General features: G+C 42.4%; 1 protein-coding gene across 1 annotated transcript in view; it reads right to left on the reverse strand.

Annotated features, from left to right (window-relative positions):
• The window catches only part of MAPK1 (mitogen-activated protein kinase 1), a 112,445-nt gene extending 94,379 nt beyond the window's left edge, over positions 1-18,066 (reverse strand). The window contains exon 1 of the mRNA XM_032875987.1: positions 17,907-18,066. Coding sequence (XP_032731878.1) covers positions 17,907-18,025 — 119 coding nt within the window. The 5' untranslated portion in view covers positions 18,026-18,066. The remainder of the gene's footprint in view (positions 1-17,906) is intronic.
• Between the last annotated feature and the right edge of the window lie 1,868 nt (positions 18,067-19,934).

Here is a 19,934-nt window from a genome sequence, read left to right on the forward strand (position 1 = left end):
AAACAAAAATAGGAAGTGATGGATACTTCCTTCCATAAATAAAATATACCTTGGCCCAATGCCAGCAGCTTACTTAGTAGGGAAGCATGAGAGACTTTCCTGTTTAAGTCAGAAACCATGAGAAGCCAAAATATCATCCAATTTACATTTGTACAGATTAGCATTAAATTCTAGGTTGCTCACAGACATTTACCAGTTCTTGGAAACTACATTCTGCCTGCTGGGGTAACCAGAAACACTCTTGAAGTTTCTATAAACTTCTTATAACCATTCTGTCTTACACTTTCTTGGTGACAGGAAATAAATGGCTCTTCTGAGCAGTTACATCAGAGTGGATAAAGAATCACAAATGTCCTTTCTTTCCAGCTCCTCCTGGACTCAGGAAAGAATTTACAACACTTCTAAAGAATATCACTTTTATCATCACATGGACGGTAAAGAATCAGAGTTGTCCTAAAAGGATGCTTGAAAACATTAGCAAAATATGGGACAGGTATCCCCAAAATTGGGGAGTGGTATCCCCAAAAAGTGAACAATTGTTCCTGGCAACAGTCCTAGATTAATCCAGTGTTGCTGTCAACTGGTTTTTTGCTGATGTGAAACATCGTATGAAGCATTTTTTATGTCTATATGGTCTTGCAAAAATTGACTTATGGGAAAGGATTACATTGGTCTAAAAAAAATATTCAACTATGGAACAGAAACAAAGATGATTTAATGGAGGAAATAAAGTTTTATTTGAAGATAAGTCTGCATTGCCAGATTGAAAAGGGAAGGAACATTTTAAATAAGCCCCAAACTAAACATTTTCACATTTCTTTTGAAGCAATAAACAGCAGTATCCTCAACTCTGACTCAAGATAAAACCTCGTGGCCATAGTAAATTCTGTAGGTTTTGCTCCCCACTTTGGAAGCCTGACCTGTATTCAGTGGAAATTTAGATATTAATTGGGAAATACATTGGTTTTGCTTTATTTTCTTCAGCTGTACAGTTAAAACTTTTTCTTCTATAAATAAGATTGTACTAAGTTTTCTCTTTTTCAGAATTACTTGTAATCGGGCACCTGACTGGCTCAGGGAGTGGAGCATGTGACTTTTGATCTCAGAGTTATAAATTTGAGCCCCACACTGAATGTAGAGATCACTTAAAAATAAAAAAAAAAAAATTTTTTTTGAAGATTTTATCTGAGCAAGAGATCAAGATTTTTCTGGTGCTGCCTCAAGATTAGATTTGGATTATGCTTCAAATTTTTAGCTTATTAAAGGAAAACATGGAGAGCGCAAAGCTATCTATATCAAAACAAAATGAAAGACACGATTTTTTTTTTAAACGGGCAGAAGTTAGGACCAGACACTTCATCAATTAAGATATACAATTGGTTAATATGCACAGAAAAAAATCATCATTAGTCATGAGGAAAATGCAAAGTAAAATTATAATGCAATACCATTTACAAAACTCAATCGATAAGGATATAATAAAAAAGACTGACTAAACCAAATTTTGATAAGGCTGTGAAGAACTAGAATGCCTCACACACTGCTGATAGAAATGTAAAATAGTGTATTTACTTTGGAAAATAGTCTGAAAGTTTCTTCAAAAGTAAAAATACAACAATTTTCAGAAGAGTCAAGGTATTAGAGCCAAAGGAAGTCTAAGGAACTGCTCCAGCTAGAAGGAGACCAGAGACAGGACAATTAAATGAAATGAGATTGCTGAACACTGTCTAAAGAGTAGGAAGTAGGGGCGCCTGGGTGGCTCAGTGGGTTAAGCCGCTGCCTTCGGCTCGGGTCGTGATCTCAGGGTCCTGGGATCGAGTCCCGCATCGGGCTCTCTGCTCAGCAGGGAGCCTGCTTCTCTCTCTCTCTGCCTGCCTCTCTGTCTACTTATGATCTCTCTCTGTCAAATAAATAAATAAAAAAATAAAATAAAATTAAAAAAAAAAATAAAGAGTAGGAAGTAATAATGTGTCAGTGTTAATTTCCTGATAGTGATGGTTATATTATGGTTATGTAGGAGACATTCCCTGTTTGGTAAAAATACACATTGAAGTGTTCCGGTGAGACAGGGCACTGTATCAGCAATTTACTCTCAAGTGGTGCAGGCAAATACCTTCTTTGTACTGTCCTTACAATATTTCTAAACATTTCAGACTGTTTAAAAAAAATTGTTAAACGTAAAAAAAAAATTTTAAGTGTGTAGCATTAAAAATGTTTACAGAAAAAAAAATGCCTTCCTCTTTCCACTCTACACTCTTTTTTTTTTAAGATTTTATTTATTTATTTGACAGAGACAGACACAGGGAGAGAGGAAACACAAGCAGGGGGAGTGGCAGAGGGAGAAGCAGGCTTCCCATGGAGCCGGGAGTGCCATGTGGGGCCCGATCCCAGGACCCTAGGATCATGACCTAAGCTAAAGGCAGATGCTTAACAACTGAGCTACCCAGGTGCCCCTCCACGCTATACTCTTAACCTATTTTATAGAAGTTTTCTTCACAGCACATACTAGTAAGTGAAACGCTGGTCTACCTTCTCCACTGAAGAGTAAACTCCTCATGGTCAGGGACTAAGTTCTGTTTACCACACCATTCTCAGTACCCAGAATAGTGGCCCGTACATAGGGTATTCATATTTGTTCAATGAATTAATTTGTAGTCTTGTTATGGTTTAAAATAAAATCATTTTACCATCCTCTCCCCCAAACACACACACACATTATCACTTGTTCTATAACCCAGCAACTCCCAAGTAACCAAGAGAAATATAATCAAATATCCACACGAAAACTTACAGATGAATGTATAACAGCATTATTCATAATAGACAAAACCCCAAAACTTCCACATGTCCATAATCTTGTATATCTATTCAGGTAATTGCTATTTAATAAAAAAATCCAAGAAACTACAGATCCTGGCAATGACACGGATGACTCTCAAAACCACTGAATGAAAATGAAGAAAACACCAGATACAAAAAAATGTATCTTGCATGATTCCATTTTCATGAAAGTTCAAGGAGAGGCAAAACAGAAAGCAGATCAGGAGCTGCCTGGAGGTGGGAGTGGGGGTGGGAACTGACTGCAAATGACAAGGAGGAACTTTTTGGAATGATGGAAATGTTCTAAAGCTGGATTGTGGTGATGGTTGCACAACTTTGTAAATGTACCAAAAATGATTAAACAGAATACTTAAAATTTTATGAATTTTATAGTGTATTGATTAGCTATTTTATTTTATTTTTTTTTTAAAGATTTTATTTATTTATTTGAAAGAGAGGCAGTGAGAGAGAGCATGAGCGAGGATAAGGTCAGAGGGAGAAGCAGACTCCCCGCGGAGCTGGGAGCCCGATGCGGGACTCAATCCCGGGACTCCGAGATCATGACCTGAGCTGAAAGCAGTCGTCCAACCAACTGAGCCACCCAGGCGTCCCTGATTAGCTATTTTAAAAGGTAGAATGAAGGCTAGATACAGCTTCCTTTCGCTTGCGGTTTGGTCAATTTTTTAAAAATCAGTCTCGTTTAAAAGGATGAAAAAGGCTACATCCTGGAAGTGGGATATCAGCATTTTAAAAGTCTGTTAAGCCAGATTAAGGTCCAAACTGCAAAAACTGAGACCCTGATAATTAGTAGAAACTACAACCCTCATATTTTTTTTTAAGATTTTATTTATTTATGTGAGAGAATGAGAGAGAGAGAGAGAGAGAGAACATGAGAGAGAAGGTCTGAGAGAGCAGCAGACTCCCTGCTGTGACTTCAGGATCATGACCTGAGCCAAAGGCAGTGGCTTAACCAACTGAGCCACCCAGGTGCCCCATCAACCCTCATATTCTGTCTATTTGTTTGACCACTCAAGTTGGCCTTAAAGGGAATTCTCAGAATCTGCATCAGACTCATACCTGGCTATCTCTTCAACACCCAGAGTAAAAGGCTCTGGGAGTACCTACCCTTGGAATAACAAACCCATTAAAGCTAGTAATTGAAATAAAGTTGCAAAATTAGAGCTAAAAGAGTTTGGAGTTTGTGTAGAGGACACTGACTGGCTGAGAAAGAAACTATTAATTTTCTTGGTTAGGATATCCTACAACTTTTTAGTTGTTAACCACAGTTTTATTTCTTAACAACAGATTCTTACATAAGGGAGGACTATTCTGATATGGCTTCAAATTCTCAAAAATTATTTTAGGGGACATGTGAGGAAAAAGGAAACAAATATGATCTGCTTAGTATAAAAACTGCTCAGAGGGGGCGTCTGGGTGGCTCAGTCGTTAAGCTTCTGCCTTCAGCTCAGGTCATGATCCTCGGGTCTTGGGATCGAGCCCCACATTGGGCTCCCTGCTCAGTGGGAAGCCTGCTTCTCCCTCTCCCACTCCTCAGCTGTGTTCCCTCTCTCCCTGTGTCTCTCTCTGTCAAATAAATAAATCAAATCTTTAAAAATATATTAAAAAAAAACCAAAACTGCTCAGAGATGCCTTATTTTCATTTAATAACTTAAAGAATAACCCACTTAAAAAATAGGTTTGTCCATGGGATGCCTGGCTGGCTCAGTGGATTGAGCACCCAACTCTTGCTTTCAGCTCAGGTCATGATCTCAGGGTCATGAAATCCAGCCCAGAGTTGGGCTCCATGAGCTTGGTGTGAAGTCGACTTGAGATTCATACCACCATGACCATCCCCCACTGCCTCCCACTCCTTCCCCGCTCATGCACTCACTCACTCTCAAATAAATATTTTTCTTTTTTAAAAAGAAAAGGATATTCCAAGAGACTGAGGTGAGAGAGGACCCAGGTCTTGTCAGGCCCATTCACTTCAAGAGAATAATGATTAAAGCATTAACCAGATATTGAGCACTCAGCACTTTCACCTACATTCCTCATTTAATCCTCACAACACTGAGGTGTACACCACTACTCCCTTTCTACAGATGAGGAAAATAAGGCTCAGGCTGGATAATCTGTCATAGCTGCATATATATATGATATATAAATGGTGAAAAAACCATGCCCTTATCCTCTCCACTGTACAGGCTTCCAGAAAGAAGTTAAACCTTGAAGTGAAGGCTGTGGCCGAGACAATCTGGTCAAGAAGTCACTGGAGGGTAGGGGCACCTGCGTGGCTCAGGGGGTTGGGCCTCTGTGTTTGGCTTGGATCATGGTCTCAGGGTCCTGGTAATCAGCCCCTCGTTGGGCTCTCTGCTCGGTGGGAATCCTGCTCCCCCTCTCCCGCCTCTCTGCCTACTTGTAATCTCTCTATCAAATAAATAAATTTAAAAAGAAGAAGAAGAAGAAGAAGTCACTGAGGGAGGGGCACTTAGTGACTCGGTGGGTTAAGCCTCTGCCTTCAGCTCAAGTCATGATCTCAGGGTCCTGGTATTGAGCTTCCTCCCACCCCTAACATTGGGCTCCCCGCTCAGTGGGCAGACTGCTTCTTCCTCTCCCTCTGCCCTTGCCCCCACTTGTGCAGGCTCTCTCAAATAAATAAAATCTTTAAAAAAAAAAAAAAAGTTACTCACAGAGTTGTAGGTTCTTTAAGTGTTTACTGTTAGGTTACATAACTTACACATGCTACATATGTATCAAATACCAAATAAAGCTGAAAGATACTACCCAGTTTAGCTGCCACCCCCATTATACCAGAGACAGAAAAACAAAAGAACCCTGAAAGCAACCCAAAGCTCTTCCATCTCAACTACTTCTCCCTCTCCTCTCCTCTCTTCCTTCCCCACAGGCTCCAAAAGGCAAGGAAAAATCCCAGCCTGGAGAAGAGCAGGGGAAGCAGCACCAAGAATTTGAACCTGGCAAGTCAGCAGTCAATAGGAGACATCTTCTGACTACTGCCACCTCATCCCTCATCCCTTGGAGAAGTTCAGCCTTTTCAAATGACTCCACCAGCTGACTGGACCAGAGATGGACACTATCCCAAGCTGGATCAAATTCTCTCTCCCAGGAATTGGATTCAGAGTGCTCTCAGCCTCTGGTAGTCAACGTACTAAAGACACATGACTTGAGGAAGCTAGGATAAGCTCTCTTCTGCCAAATGCATGTGGATGTGGTAAAAGAAAAAAGAAAAAATTCCCAGCCATGCAGAGATGCAGAGTGCAAGAAGATTTTGGAAATATCAAGACAGAGGGAGGTAGGGGACTTGGTCTATTTTCTAGTTCCCAGTTACAACTGTATCCTGAAGTTGTAACTGCGCTTCCCATCCCTGCATTACCATGGAAAGATCCCTGAATCTTAATCACAAACTCAATTTCCACAATCATTTTCTACAAGGTAGTACATGAAACACTCCAGCACCTTATACCACCTTTCAGTTAGTAAGCTCCAAGTCATTCTTCAGATCCCAACTTAAATACCACTTCTGTCAGGATATATTCCGGGACTACTCAAAACCATCCTAGCTCTCCTTTTAAGCTCTCCAGTAGCACTGTGCAGCTCATCAAACTCAGTCAACACCACAGAGTGAAACCACCCCTTCTGTTCACCACTTTGATCCTACTGCTGGGCACATAGGTCAGATACACACTATTAAGTAAATGGAAATGGAGAAATTGTGGAAGGAAGTAGAAAAGATGAGAAGAAATCAACACTACCCTCCTGATGAAAAGCAGGTTTAACCTGGGGTGCCTGGGTGCCTCAGTCGTTAGGCCTCTGCCTTCGGCTCAGGTCATGATCCCAGGGTGTGGGATTGAGCCCCACATGGGGCTCCCTGCTCTGCGGGAAGCCTGCTTCTCCCTCTCCCACTCCCTGTGCTTATGTTCTATCTCTCGTGGTCTCTCACTGTCAAATAAATAAAATCTTTTTTTTTTTTTAAAGGTAAGTTTAACCCTACCTCTCTCTTCCTTTCCAGGTATCCAGTTTTTCCCTCTTCTACCTCCCTACAGGCCCAAGTCATCTATGACAATTATCATTTTATACTTTGGTGCCAATGCATTCAAGAACCCAGGCTGTAGGAAGCATTTTTCCAGGTAGCTTGGTGTAACAGAGTAAAGCCAAATAAATAAATTTTTTTTATCAATAAATATTATTTATCACTCACTCACTCACTCACTCACAGGTTTGGGGTCTAGCTAAATCTCAGTTCTGCTATATATTTATTGGTTGTGAACCTTGGACAAATTACCTGAGACCTGGTTTCCTTATCTATAAAGTAATAATAATAATAATAATAATAATAAATAAATAAATAAGCAAATTACCTCAAAGATTAGAATGAAAATTAACCTGGAATCATAGTACCTAAAACAAGGTAGGCATGCAACCAATGTCACTTAATTGACCATTGTATACCCCACACTCTATTAACCAACTCCTACGGGCCATGGATTCAGAACACAGAGACTGTCTGAAGACTGAGAATCCAAAAGGACCTTGGAGAGTATCTATTCTGCTGGCTTTCCAATGTGAGGGAGCCCCAAGTAGTGAAAGAGAAACAAAGGGGAGAAACAGCATCTCAGGGTTAGGTGGGTGGGTAGAGTGGACTGGATACAAGGTGAAACAGCTCTGGATGTTTGTTGGGGAATCAGTTCTTTTTTAACTAGCAGATATCTTAATGTGAAAAAGGTAGAGAATAAATTATATATGGTTTCTAAGAAAATGTGGATGCTTTCCATAAAATTTTTCATATAATACTTGAGAAGTGAAAACCTGCAATTCACGGAAATGGGTTATCAGTCATAGCTAACTACCAGAATTGTAAACATCAATAGGGTTGTTATTAATACCAAAATTCATTTCACTGAGTTACCTGTACTCGTAAGTATTCAGAAACATTGAATTTTCAGTTGCTCATGTAAAATGGCCTGCTCAGATCACTGAGTTCCCAGATGCGTACAAGACACTTCATTGTTAAAAGTTAACAGGCAGGGGCGCCTGGGTGGCTCAGTGGGTTAAGCCTCTGCCTTCGGCTCAGGTCATGATCCCGGGGTCCTAGGATGAGCCCTGCATCAGGCTCTCTGCTCAGCAGGGAGCCTGCTTCCCTCTCTCTCTCTGCCTGCCTCTCTGCCTCCTTGTGATCTCTGTCAAATAAATAAAATCTTAAAATTAACAGGCAAAACTAAGAATCTGAATCCAGATATACTTGTAAGTCTTAAGCTTCTACAGATGATATATACTACTGCTGGTCTTGCCTTTCAAACAGGTGGTACAAATACCCAACAGAGTCTCAGGAAAGGAGGAGTGCTACAGCCAACAGTAATAAGGGTAAGTTTATGAAGAAGATGAGCCTTAGAGGAACACGGGAGTTAAACAGGGCCCAATGTTTTGGGGGGATGGACTGGAGGGGTTTACTACTATCTTGACAGGACGATGCTCCAGTACAGGGACTGTACCATGCACTGCAGATCGTTTAGCATGCCTGCCTCCACCATATACATGTGGAAGGCCTATAACACTCCCCAATCAATGTAACAACCAAAAAACAAAACCTACATACATTTCAAAATGCCCCTGGAAAAGGGATATAAATCACACCCACTGAGTAGCCCAAATAAGCAGAAGGAAGAGAAAGTAAGCACAGCAGATAGAAAGCATAAAAGACACAAAGAGGGGAACATAATTCATAAAATTTGATGAGGAACTGGCAGAGACAAGGCCATCCTTTAATAACTCTCTCACTTACAAAATCAAGTCTAAATTCCTCAGTAAACAATGTCCTTCAGGATTTGGCCCTGTCCATCACAGCTGTCAACAGCTTTCTCCTAAAAAGACACACTACACTCCTGCCATCCCAAAAAACTTATGGTTTCCCTGGGCTGGTATGTTGCTTTGCATGTACATTTTCCTCTACCTAGAATGCATATCTCAAGGCGATTTCCTATTCATACTTCAACACCCAGGTCAAAAGTCTATAAAGCCATACAAAGACAGCCCCGCATCACTCAGGCCTTCTTTTTCTCATAGCACTACACGCATTCTTTCTGAATGGACTGGTATATTCTCTTTATTATTGCTCAATTCCATCCAACCATTTGGACTAAAGGATACTAAAAGGCAGGGGCCATGTGAATCCTGGCACATAAGAGGTGCACAGTAAATATTTTCTGAGTGAATGAGCTTGCATGGAAAGTTTTTATTTTTTATTTTTATTTTTTAAAAGATTTTATTTACTTGACAGAGAGAGATCACAAGTAGAGAAGCAGGGAGAGTGGGAGGGGGGAAACAGGCACCCCTCTAAGCAAAGAGCCAGATGCGGGGCTTGACCAGGACCCTGAGATCATGACCTGAGCCGAAGGCAGAGGCTTAACACACTGAGCCACCCAGACGCCCCATGTTTTTTAAAAGGCTGTAAAGAGGGAGCCTGGGTGGCTCAGTTGGTATCTGCCTTTGGCTTAGGTCATGATCCCAGGGCCCTGGGATGAAGCCCTGTAGCAGGCTCCCTGCTCAGAAGGGAGTCAACTTCTCCCTCACCCACTCCCCTTAATTGTGCTCCCTCTCTCTCAAATAGATAAAATCTTTTAACAAATAAATAAATGACTAAAAACTGGGGTGCTTGGGTAGCATAGACAGTTGAGCATCTGATTCTTGATTTTGGCTGTCATGATCTTGGGGTCCTGAGATTGAGCCCCACATTGGGTTATAGGCTCAGCATGGAGTCTGCTTGGGATTCTCTCTCCCTCTGCCCCTCCCACTCACGCCCACACCCATTCATGTTGTTTCTAAAATAAATTTTTAAAATCTTTAAAAAATAAAAAAAAAAAATACAAGGCTAAAAGGGGATACAAGCAAAAGCAGACAATAGCTATTTCCTATTACTGAAAGAATATACTTTCTCAGCTTTGATCTTTGGTTGAGTATCATTTAGGAACCAGACAGACTGGGATGCATTATCACTTACTAGCTGTGTGTCCTTGGGCAAGTCAATCTCTCTGTCTCAAGTTTCCTCACTTTTGTACAAAGTAACCATGTTTGCAGTGTGCTTATGAGGATTAACTGATGCATATAAAGCGAAGTGTTGACTAAATGGTAGTTCTACTAGTCTGCCACAATCAAAAACTCTTAGTAAGACAAGATATTGCACCATTCAGAAGGTGATCACACTGAAATTTTGCTTGGAACCATCTTTTTTTTCTTTTTTAGGAGAGCTGAAAATCAGAAGTCCAATAATTTGTCTTCAAATTGCATTGTTTGTCCTTTATACAATGTTAATCCCTTCTGACCACAATCTTCTTGGCTTCTTTAATGATTTACACTCCTGACTGTCTGGTCTCTTTAGCCACACTTCCTCTATCCTCTTCTGTAACTTGCCCTCTGTTGAAACCTAAAGTCAGACATTCCTTTGGCTCAGTTCTCACATTTTTCCTCCAATCTTATCCACTCTCAAAGTATCTCTACTTCAATTAGTATCTCTATGGAGATAACCCTATGACCTCTCCAATCATATTCAGAAAGTGTTTCAAACTCAACTTACTCAAAATTTACTTATCTTAGTTAATAAATGATCAAGCATACACAACTTCAGTTTCTCCTCTCACACATTTTTTTTTCCCCTGATTCTAACATGTCTCACCAGTCCTCAGGCTCTTATTCCTTTGCCTACCTCTTAAAAATATTTCTCAAGGGGGAGTGCCTGTGTGGCTCAATTGGTTAAGCATCCACCTTCAGCTCACGTCACGATCCCAGAGTTCCAGGTTCAGGTCCCACATTGGGCTCCCTGCTCAATGGAGAGTCTACTTCTCCCTCTGCTCCTCGAGATTGTGCTCTCTCAAATAAATAAAATCTTAAAAATACGTGTATTTGTCAAGGGGGCACGTGGATGGCAAAGTCCATTAAGCATCCCACTCTTGGTTTCAGCTCAGGTCCTGATCTCAGGGTGGTGAAATTGAAATGGGAGTCAGACTCACACTCATCAAGGAGTCTGCTTAAGACTCTCCCTTCCTCCCTCTCTGCCCCCCACCTTTGCGCATGCTCACATTCACTCTCTCCCCCTCCCTCTAAAATAAATAAATAAATCTTTTAAAAATTTTGTATGGTTTACCTCTATGGTCTTCCTGTTCTACCTCAGTAGTTCTTAGCCTGTCTGGGACAATGGACCCCTTTGAAAATCTACTGAATGTATGGATTGTTTACTAAAAAGATGAATATACACACCTGCTTGCAATTTCACCTCATCAATCACCTCAGATAATAATCTGTGCTCATCCACGCAAGAGTACCACTTTCGGGGCGCCTGGGTGACTCAGTGGGTTAAGCCTCTGCCTTTGGCTCTGGTCATGATCTCAGGGTCCTGGGATTGAGCCCCACGCATCAGGCTCTCTGCTCAGAGGGAGCCTCCTTCCCACCCCCTCTGCTTGCCTCTCTGCCTGTCAAATAAATAAATAAAATCTTTAAAAAAAAAAAAAAAAAAAAAAAGACTATCCCTTTCATAAATTTTCATCTCCAGATTCCCTCTTCCAAATTTCAAGATGCCTTCTGGATACAGCCTAAATGGCCTACAGTCATCACAACTTAGTAAGTCTCAACTCATTACTTTTCCTTAATAAATCTTCTTTGTCTATAGTATTTCTTCTCTGATAACAGCAACACCATCCTCCCAGGCTCCCAAACTAGAAGCCTTGGAATTAACAAATATACCCATATCCAAACTCAAAAATCCTTGTCTGTGAAATCCCTCTTAAATCCAAATCCCACCTCATTAAGACTCTTGCCCTTCTAGACCTCATCATCCTTTGCTTCTTCCCATACTTGCCGTAATTCAGTCTTTCTACCATTCTTCTGATAAAGAGCTCATATGGATTTTTTTTTAATTTTATTTTTTATAAACATATATTTTTATCCCCAGGGGTACAGGTCTGTGAATCGCCAGGTTTACACACTTCACAGCACTCACCATAGCACATACCCTCCCCAATGTCCATAACCCCACACCCCCTCTCCCAACCCCTCCCCCCCCATCAACCCTCAGTTTGTTTCGTGAGATTAAGAGTCATTTATGGTTTGTCTCCCTCCCAATCCCATCTTGTTTCATTTACTCTTCTCCTACCCCCTTAACCTCCCATGTTGCATCTCCTCTCCCTCATATCAGGGAGATCATATGATAGTTGTCTTTCTCCGGTTGACTTATTTTGCTAAGCATGATACCCTCTAGCTCCATCCACGTCGTCGCAAATGGCAAGATTTCATTTCTTTTGATGGCTGCATAGTATTCCATTGTGTATATATGCATCTTCTTTATCCATTCGTCTGTTGATGGACATCTAAGTTCTTTCCATAGTTTGGCTATTGTAGACATTGCTGCTATGAACATTTGGGTGCACATGACCCTTCGGATCACTATGTTTGTATCTTTAGGGTAAATACCCAGCAGTGCAATTGCTGGGTCATAGGGTAGTTCTATTTTCAACATTTTGAGGAACCTCCATGCTGTTTTCCAGAGTGGTTGCACCAGCTTGCATTCCCACCAACAGTGTAGGAGGGTTCCCCTTTCTCCGCATCCTCGCCAGCATCTGTCATTTCCTGACTTGTTAATTTTAGCCATTCTGACTGGTGTGAGGTGGGATCTCATTGTGGTTTTGATTTGTATTTCCCTGATGCCGAGTGATATGGAGCACTTTTTCATGTGTCTGTTGGCCATCTGGATGTCTTCTTTGCAGAAATGTCTGTTCATGTCTTCTGCCCATTTCTTGATGGGATTATTTGTTCTTTGGGTGTTGAGTTTGCTAAGTTCTTTATAGATTCTGGACACTAGCCCTTTATCTGATATGTCGTTTGCAAATATCTTCTCCCATTCTGTCAGTTGCCTTTTGGTTTTGTTAACTGTTTCCTTTGCTGTGCAAAAGCTTTTGATCTTGATAAAATCCCAATAGTTCATTTTTGCCCTTGCTTCCCTTGCCTTTGGCGATGTTCCTAGGAAGATGTTGCTGCGGCTGAGGTTGAAGAGGTTGCTGCCTGTGTTCTCCTCAAGGATTTTGATGGATTCCTTTCTCACATTGAGGTCCTTCATCCATTTTGAGTCTATTTTCGTGCGTGGTGTAAGGAAATGATCCAATTTCATTTTTCTGCATGTGGCTGTCCAATTTTCCCAACACCACTTATTGAAGAAGCTGTCTTTTTTCCATTGGACATTCTTTCCTGCTTTGTCAAAGATTAGTTGACCGTAGAGTTGAGGGTCTATTTCTGGGCTCTCTATTCTGTTCCATTGATCTATGTGTCTGTTTTTGTGCCAGTACCATGCTGTCTTGATGACAGCTTTGTAATAGAGCTTGAAGTCCGGAATTGTGATGCCACCAACTTTGGCTTTCTTTTTCAATATTCCTTTGGCTATTCGAGGTCTTTTCTGGTTCCATATAAATTTTAGGGTTATTTGTTCCATTTCTTTGAAAAAAATGGATGGTACTTTGATAGGAATTGCATTAAATGTGTAGATTGTTTTAGGTAGCATGGACATTTTCACAATATTTATTCTTCCAATCCAGGAGCATGGAACATTTTTCCATTTCTTTGTGTCTTCCTCAATTTCTTTCATGAGTACTTTAGTTTTCTGTGTATAGATTCTTAGTCTCTTTGGTTAGGTTTATTCCTAGGTATCTTATAGTTTTGGGTGCAATTGTAAATGGGATTGACTCCTTAATTTCTCTTTCTTCTGTCTTGTTGTTGGTGTAGAGAAATGCAACTGATTTCTGTGCATTGATTTTATATCCTGACACTTTACTCAATTCCTGTACAAGTTCTAGCAGTTTTGGAGTGGAGTCTTTTGGGTTTTCCACATACAGTATCATATCATCTTCGAAGAGTGACAGTTTGACTTCTTTGCCGATTTGGATGCCTTTAATTTCCTTTTGTTGTCTGATTGCTGAGGCTAGGACTTCTAGTACTATGTTGAATAGCAGTGGTGATAACGGACATCCCTGCTGTGTTCCTGACCTTAGCGGAAAAGCTTTGTTTTTCTCCATTGAGAATGATATTTGCGGTGGGTTTTTCATAGATGGCTTTGATAATATTGAGGTATGTGCCCTCTATCCCTACACTTTGAAGAGTTTTGATCAGGAAGGGATGCTGTACTTTGTCAAATGCTTTTTCAGCATCTATGGAGAGTATCATATGGTTCTTGTTCTTTCTTTTATTAATGTGTTGTATCACACTGATTGATTTGCAGATATTGAACCAACCTTGCAGCCCTGGAATAAATCCCACTTGGTCGTGGTGAATAATCCTTTTAATGTACTGTTGAATCCTATTGGCTAGTATTTTGGTGAGGATTTTTGCATCTGTGTTCATCAAGGATATTGGTCTGTAGTTCTCTTTTTTGATGGGATCCTTGTCTGGTTTTGGGATCAAGGGGATGCTGGCCTCATAAAATGAGTTTGGAAGTTTTCCTTCCATTTCTTTTTTGGAACAGTTTCAGGAGAATAGGAATTAGTTCTTCTTTAAATGTTTGGTAGAATTCCCCTGGGAAGCCGTCTGGCCCTGGGCTTTTGTTTGTTTGGAGATTTTTGATGACTGTTTCAATCTCCTTACTGGTTATGGGTCTGTTCAGGCTTTCTATTTCTTCCTGGTTCAGTTGTGGTAGTTTATATGTCTCTAGGAATGCATCCATTTCTTCCAGATTGTCAAATTTGTTGATGTAGAGTTGCTCATAGTATGTTCTTATAATTGTCTGTATTTCTTTGGTGTTAGTTGTGATCTCTCCTCTTTCATTCATGATTTTATTTATTTGGGTCCTTTCTCTTTCATATGGATTTTTTTTTAAAGATTTGATTTTTAAGTAATCTCTATACCCAACATGAGCTCAAACTTAACAACCCTCAGATAAAGAGTCACATGTTCCACTGACTGAGCTATCCTGGCACTCCATGAATTCTTTTTTTCTTTTTCCTTTTTTTTAAAGTAGGCTCCATTCTGGGCATGAACTCTCAACACTGAGATCAAGACCTGAGCTGAAATCAAGAGTTGAACACTTAACTAGCTGAGCTGCTTAGGAACCCCCACCCAATGGATTCTATCTTAATAAGGTCTCTCAGCACCTCCATCTGTTGCCTTCCAATACCACTATATCACTTCACCTCTAGACAGTTACAACAGCTATTAATTGTAATATCACAGTTTTTTCTCCATCAATTCCACCAATGTTGCTCTACCCTCCAAAAATCTCAGAATTAACCATATGACTGCCTGTTTTCAAAATAATGGATACTTCAGGGTGCCTGGGTGGCTCGGTGGGTTAAGCCTCTGCCTCCAGCTCGGGTCGTGGTCTCGGAGTCCTGGGATCCGGCCCTGCGTCGGGCTCTCTGCTCAGCAAGGAGCCTGCTTCCCCTCTTTCTCTGCCTGCATCTGCCTACTTGTGATCTCTCTGTCAGGTAAATGAATAAAATCTTTAAAAATAAAATAAAATAAAATAAAAATAATGGATACTTCTTCATTACACAAATATAGAAGCAAACTCAGTTTTGCCTTTACAGTCCTCTACAATTTTCTACCTACTTTTCCAGGATTAGATTCCACGGCTCAATCTATCATTTGAGCCTATTATCCATCAAAATCATAACTACTCTTAAAAGATGCAACTCAAACTCCACTCTTCATCTTTATACCCTCCATATAATGATTAAGAAAGGGCTCTGCACAAAAAAGGGCAAAATTCTCAATTCTTGAAAATCTTCAAATCTGTCTGGAAGCATTACATTTAAAAAAATAACACTATTTTAACATTAACATTTCATTTAAGAAGCCCTCCAAAAACCCAGCATTCTTAATCAACATTTATTAAATGCTAATAATGTGCAACATAGATTACATTCTTACTATGATGAGGATTAAAAGCAATAATCTGGACCAAGGATTCTACTTCCAATTATACTGGTATTTGGAACTTAGGAAAAGAAAATTACTGTGAAAGTACTCGGCGTCTCCCCAGATTGAGACTTGGAAGGTCAAATGTCTATAGCAATGATAGAAATAGTTACCCTATCTAAATTATCTTCAGACTATTAAGAATCTCTTCAGAGGGAAAAGGAAGAAAAAACCCTTTCCATTAAAGTATCCTAGGGGTGCCTGGGTGGCTCAGTAGGTTAAGCCTCTGCCTTCAGCTCAGGTCTTGATCTCAGGGTCCTGGGACTGAGCTCTGCATAGGGCTCTCTGCTCAGCAGGGAGCCTGCTTCCTCCCCCCACTGCCTACTTGTGGTATTTCTCTCTCTCTCAATCTGTTAAATAAATAAATATTAAATAAATAAAGTATCCTAAATCTAAAGATTTTTTTCAGTCTATATTTTAGATGTTAAATTTTTAAAAAGAGCTGAACGCCATTATGGACAACTCTGAACCTCATGACACCTGTACTGGCATACTTACCAGCAGGTGCAATAGCAATCAGATGTATGACAGAGAAGTGATCCTATGGGCAGTACTTTCTATGGGCTTATATCTTTTAGACCTGACCTAATTTAATTCCTCTTTTGGCTCCTAAACCTCTGAGTTCACATTAATTTTCACAGTTGCATATGTGAAGCATTTTGCTCCTCAAGAGAACGAAAATAGTCAAGATTCAATTAGCTTTTTAAAATTTAATTAGTCTAAGATACTTGTTAAAACATGCCCTTTATGGCATTTCTACAATCACAATCATTCAAATTTGAATACATTTCTAAAACAGACTTGCTTACAACAGTAAAATATGCCCAACTCTAAAGCTATTAATAACACTATTTAAAGACAGCGGGACATAACAGAGCTGCAGCACTTGAGACAGGATCTCGGTCTACAATCTCAAGTCTGGATTCTTAGTTGTATGACCTGAAGAATTTGCTTCACCTGGAAATACATTCTCCCCTGAAAGAGGGATATCAAGACCTTTCCTCCTTCGAGGTGGCTGTTCAAATAAAATGAGATAATATATCCAGTACGGTACCTGCCACCAAGTGTTCAATAAATATTAGTTTGCCTCCTTCACTCAACGCAAGACACACTCACAAGAAAAACAGGTGTAAGGGAGTCTACACTTATTAAGTCCTCACCAGCACAAAACAATACAGTTAATTCTAATAAACAGAACCACGAACGTTTCTGAGGAATATGGATCAAGATAAGGGAGGGTGCCTGTAATTCTGCAAGAACTCTATTAAGGCTGCATAATTACTGATCACTAAAACATTAACAGGGAAAGTCCACAACTATTGGGCTAAAACGTCTGAATACACTGACGCTGGTAAGAGAGCTCACTCCGGGTAAAGAAAAAAAGAGTGAAATTAGGCCCAACTCCAATCGACTCTTTAATAAATCAAGAGAGCGGTGCGGGCTTATCCTTTCTGAAACGCAAATGATATGGGTATTAAAATCCATTTTAAAACTTCAAGATTAAAAGAGTTCATAACCAACAGTGATGCTACTAACGCTTTTTATAGAAAGCCTGCGCAGGAAAACACCGTTAGCACTACTGAAGATATTTAATGAAAGCCGTTCGCGGAATACAGGCGAGGGGAGGAAGGTAATTATTTTCTGCGTTCTGCACACATGCCGAGGCGAAGCGCTTTTAAGACTTCGGCCAACACCACCACCGATAAGCTTCTGAAGGAATTCCCGACTCTACAATCGGATGTCAAGAAGCCAGCCACGATGCTAGCAAACCGGAGGATGGGGGCACGGGGACCCCTTCCGTTCCCTTCCGGGAGATCCTGGCTGTAAAATCTGCGCTACGCCTGTATCTGGGGGTACGCGGGTACTGGCCTCCGCCCCCTATGCCCCTCCCTGCGGCAAGCGAAGGCGGGTCCGCGTAACGCCTGCGAGCAACACCCCAACCTCGACCGGCCCCCGGACTCCGCCCGAGGGCCCCGGCGCACCCACCGCGGTGAAACCAAGGGTTGGGGTCGAGGCGGCCCGGGAGGCCGGGGCGCGGACGAGGCCGCGGCTGCGTCCGCTGTGTCCCCGGGCGGTCGGGTGGGCGGGCGTGGCACGGCCTGCGGGAGGGCGCGGACACTCACCACACCATGCCGTAGGCGCCCTCGCCGATGTACGAGAGGTTGGTGTAGCGCGGCCCCACATCGAACACCTGCCCGCGGACCATCTCCGGGCCCGCGCCCGCCGCCGCCGCCGCCGCCATGTTGGCTGCCGGGCCGCCGCCGCCGCCGCCGCCGCCGCCTCCGCCGCGAAAGGCTCGACGCTTTGCGGCCGCCGCTCGGCCCACGCCGCGCCTTCCGGAGGGACCGCGCCGCTGCGGGTGCCGCTGCCGACGCCGACGGGGAAGGAGCAAGGGCGGAACCGCTTAGAAGTGCAGGAGAGAACACCGCCACTCGGACCGACTGCCTGCCTGACTGACTGACGGGCGGGCCAGCGGGCGGAGGGAGGGGCGCGCGCCGTGAAGGGCGCCGGGGAGGAGCCAATAAGCGTGGAGGCGGATTGGCTCCCCACTGTCTGGGGGCGGGGCTGCGCGGGCCGGCGGAAGCGGCGAGGTGGGGCGGAGCACTGCGGGGGAGGCAGAGTCACCGCCCTGCTTGGTCACGTGCGTTCGTGGGGGAGTTGGCGCGGCAGGAGGCTCTCTAGAAGCTAAAGGACACCGAGGGGGGCGCCTGGGTGGCTCGGTGGGTTAAGCCTCTGCCTTCCGCTCGGGTCGTGATATCAGGGTCCTGGAATCGGGCCCCGCATCGGACTCTCTGCTTGGCGGGGAGCCTGCTTCTCCTTCTTTCTCTGCCTGCTGCTCTACTTGTGATCTCTCTCTTTCTGTCAAATAAATAAATAAAATCTTAAAAAAAAAAAAAAAAGAAAGACACCGAGGCATAGGCACCAGCGAGAGGTGTACCACTGAGCCTGAGAGGCTGTAGGGGCAGGGAAAACCCTGCAGCCGGGTACTGACTGAGGCGACGACGTGGGACAGCGCCTACGAGCCACACAACGGCCGCAGGCGTGGGGCAAGCCTCACAACGGCCGCAGGCGTGGGGCAAGCCTCCGCGACTTGTTGGCCCCCACACAAACTTAGAGGCCTCGAAACAAGGACAGAAACAGAAAGACATGACCGAGACCGCGAACGATATTTGCATACTGAGAAAGTGTAAAACAAAAAAGTTGAAACTAAAGCGAGAGACTCAGGATCCACTAACCAGACACGTTTGTTCAATCAGTGTTTGCTGAGTTATCTAAGTTGTTCCTGTGCATCCACATTCTAGAGTGAGGAGATAGGTAGTAAGAAAGAAAGGAGGGAAGAGGGGTTAAAAAAAATAATATATGCTCAAGTTGTGGTAAGTATTGTGAAAAATATAAAGCAGAGTAAGGGGTAAGAGGGTAGTGGAGGAAGGGATATTCAGAGCCTGAGACCGGGATTGGTACAGATGGGTAGAATCTTAGGACATGCCAAAACAAGAATGCAAAGGTGTAAACACCAAAACCAAAATATTAAGATCTAGAGAAAATGAGACAAACATACTGGGGCCCTGAAGTACTCACAAACACCAGAGGTTGAAAAATAAAGATCAATCCTAAAGCATGTGAATACCAAGAATGTCTAAGACAATGAGGCAGAAATGAAACAGCCACTGCTTCTGAGCATTTCCCAGGCCATCTTTGGAGGGGAACTAAGGATGTAAGATCCTGCATCTCAGTTGTCCAACACTGTGATCTTGAAAGCCCTCAACTCTGGACTTCTAGAGGTCAGCAAAATTCAGTTAGTCAATCTCAAAGGTGAACAGGCAAATTATTTAAAAACCTGGTAGGAAAAAGCTAGTGGTATGTAAGATGAGAAATAAAGTGCTAGAGCCAAAAATTACTCCTTTGAAGTATATTTAGTCCACTAAGCACAACCCAGTTTTAGATACACCTTATTTTTATTCTTGATTATAAGAGTACTTTGCATCTTGGGGCACCTGGGTGGCTCAGTGGGTTAAAGCCTCTACCTTGGGCTCAGGTCATGATCCCAGAGTCCTGGGATACAGCCCCACACCAGGCTCTCTGCTCAGCAGGGAGCCTGCTTCCCCCTCTCTCTCTGCCTGCCTCTCTGCCTACTTGTGATCTCTCTCTGT

This window comes from Lontra canadensis, unplaced genomic scaffold, assembly GCF_010015895.1.
Source record: "Lontra canadensis isolate GAN:19392208 unplaced genomic scaffold, GSC_riverotter_1.0 scaffold57, whole genome shotgun sequence".
In the NCBI taxonomy this organism is placed as follows: Eukaryota; Metazoa; Chordata; class Mammalia; order Carnivora; family Mustelidae; genus Lontra; species Lontra canadensis.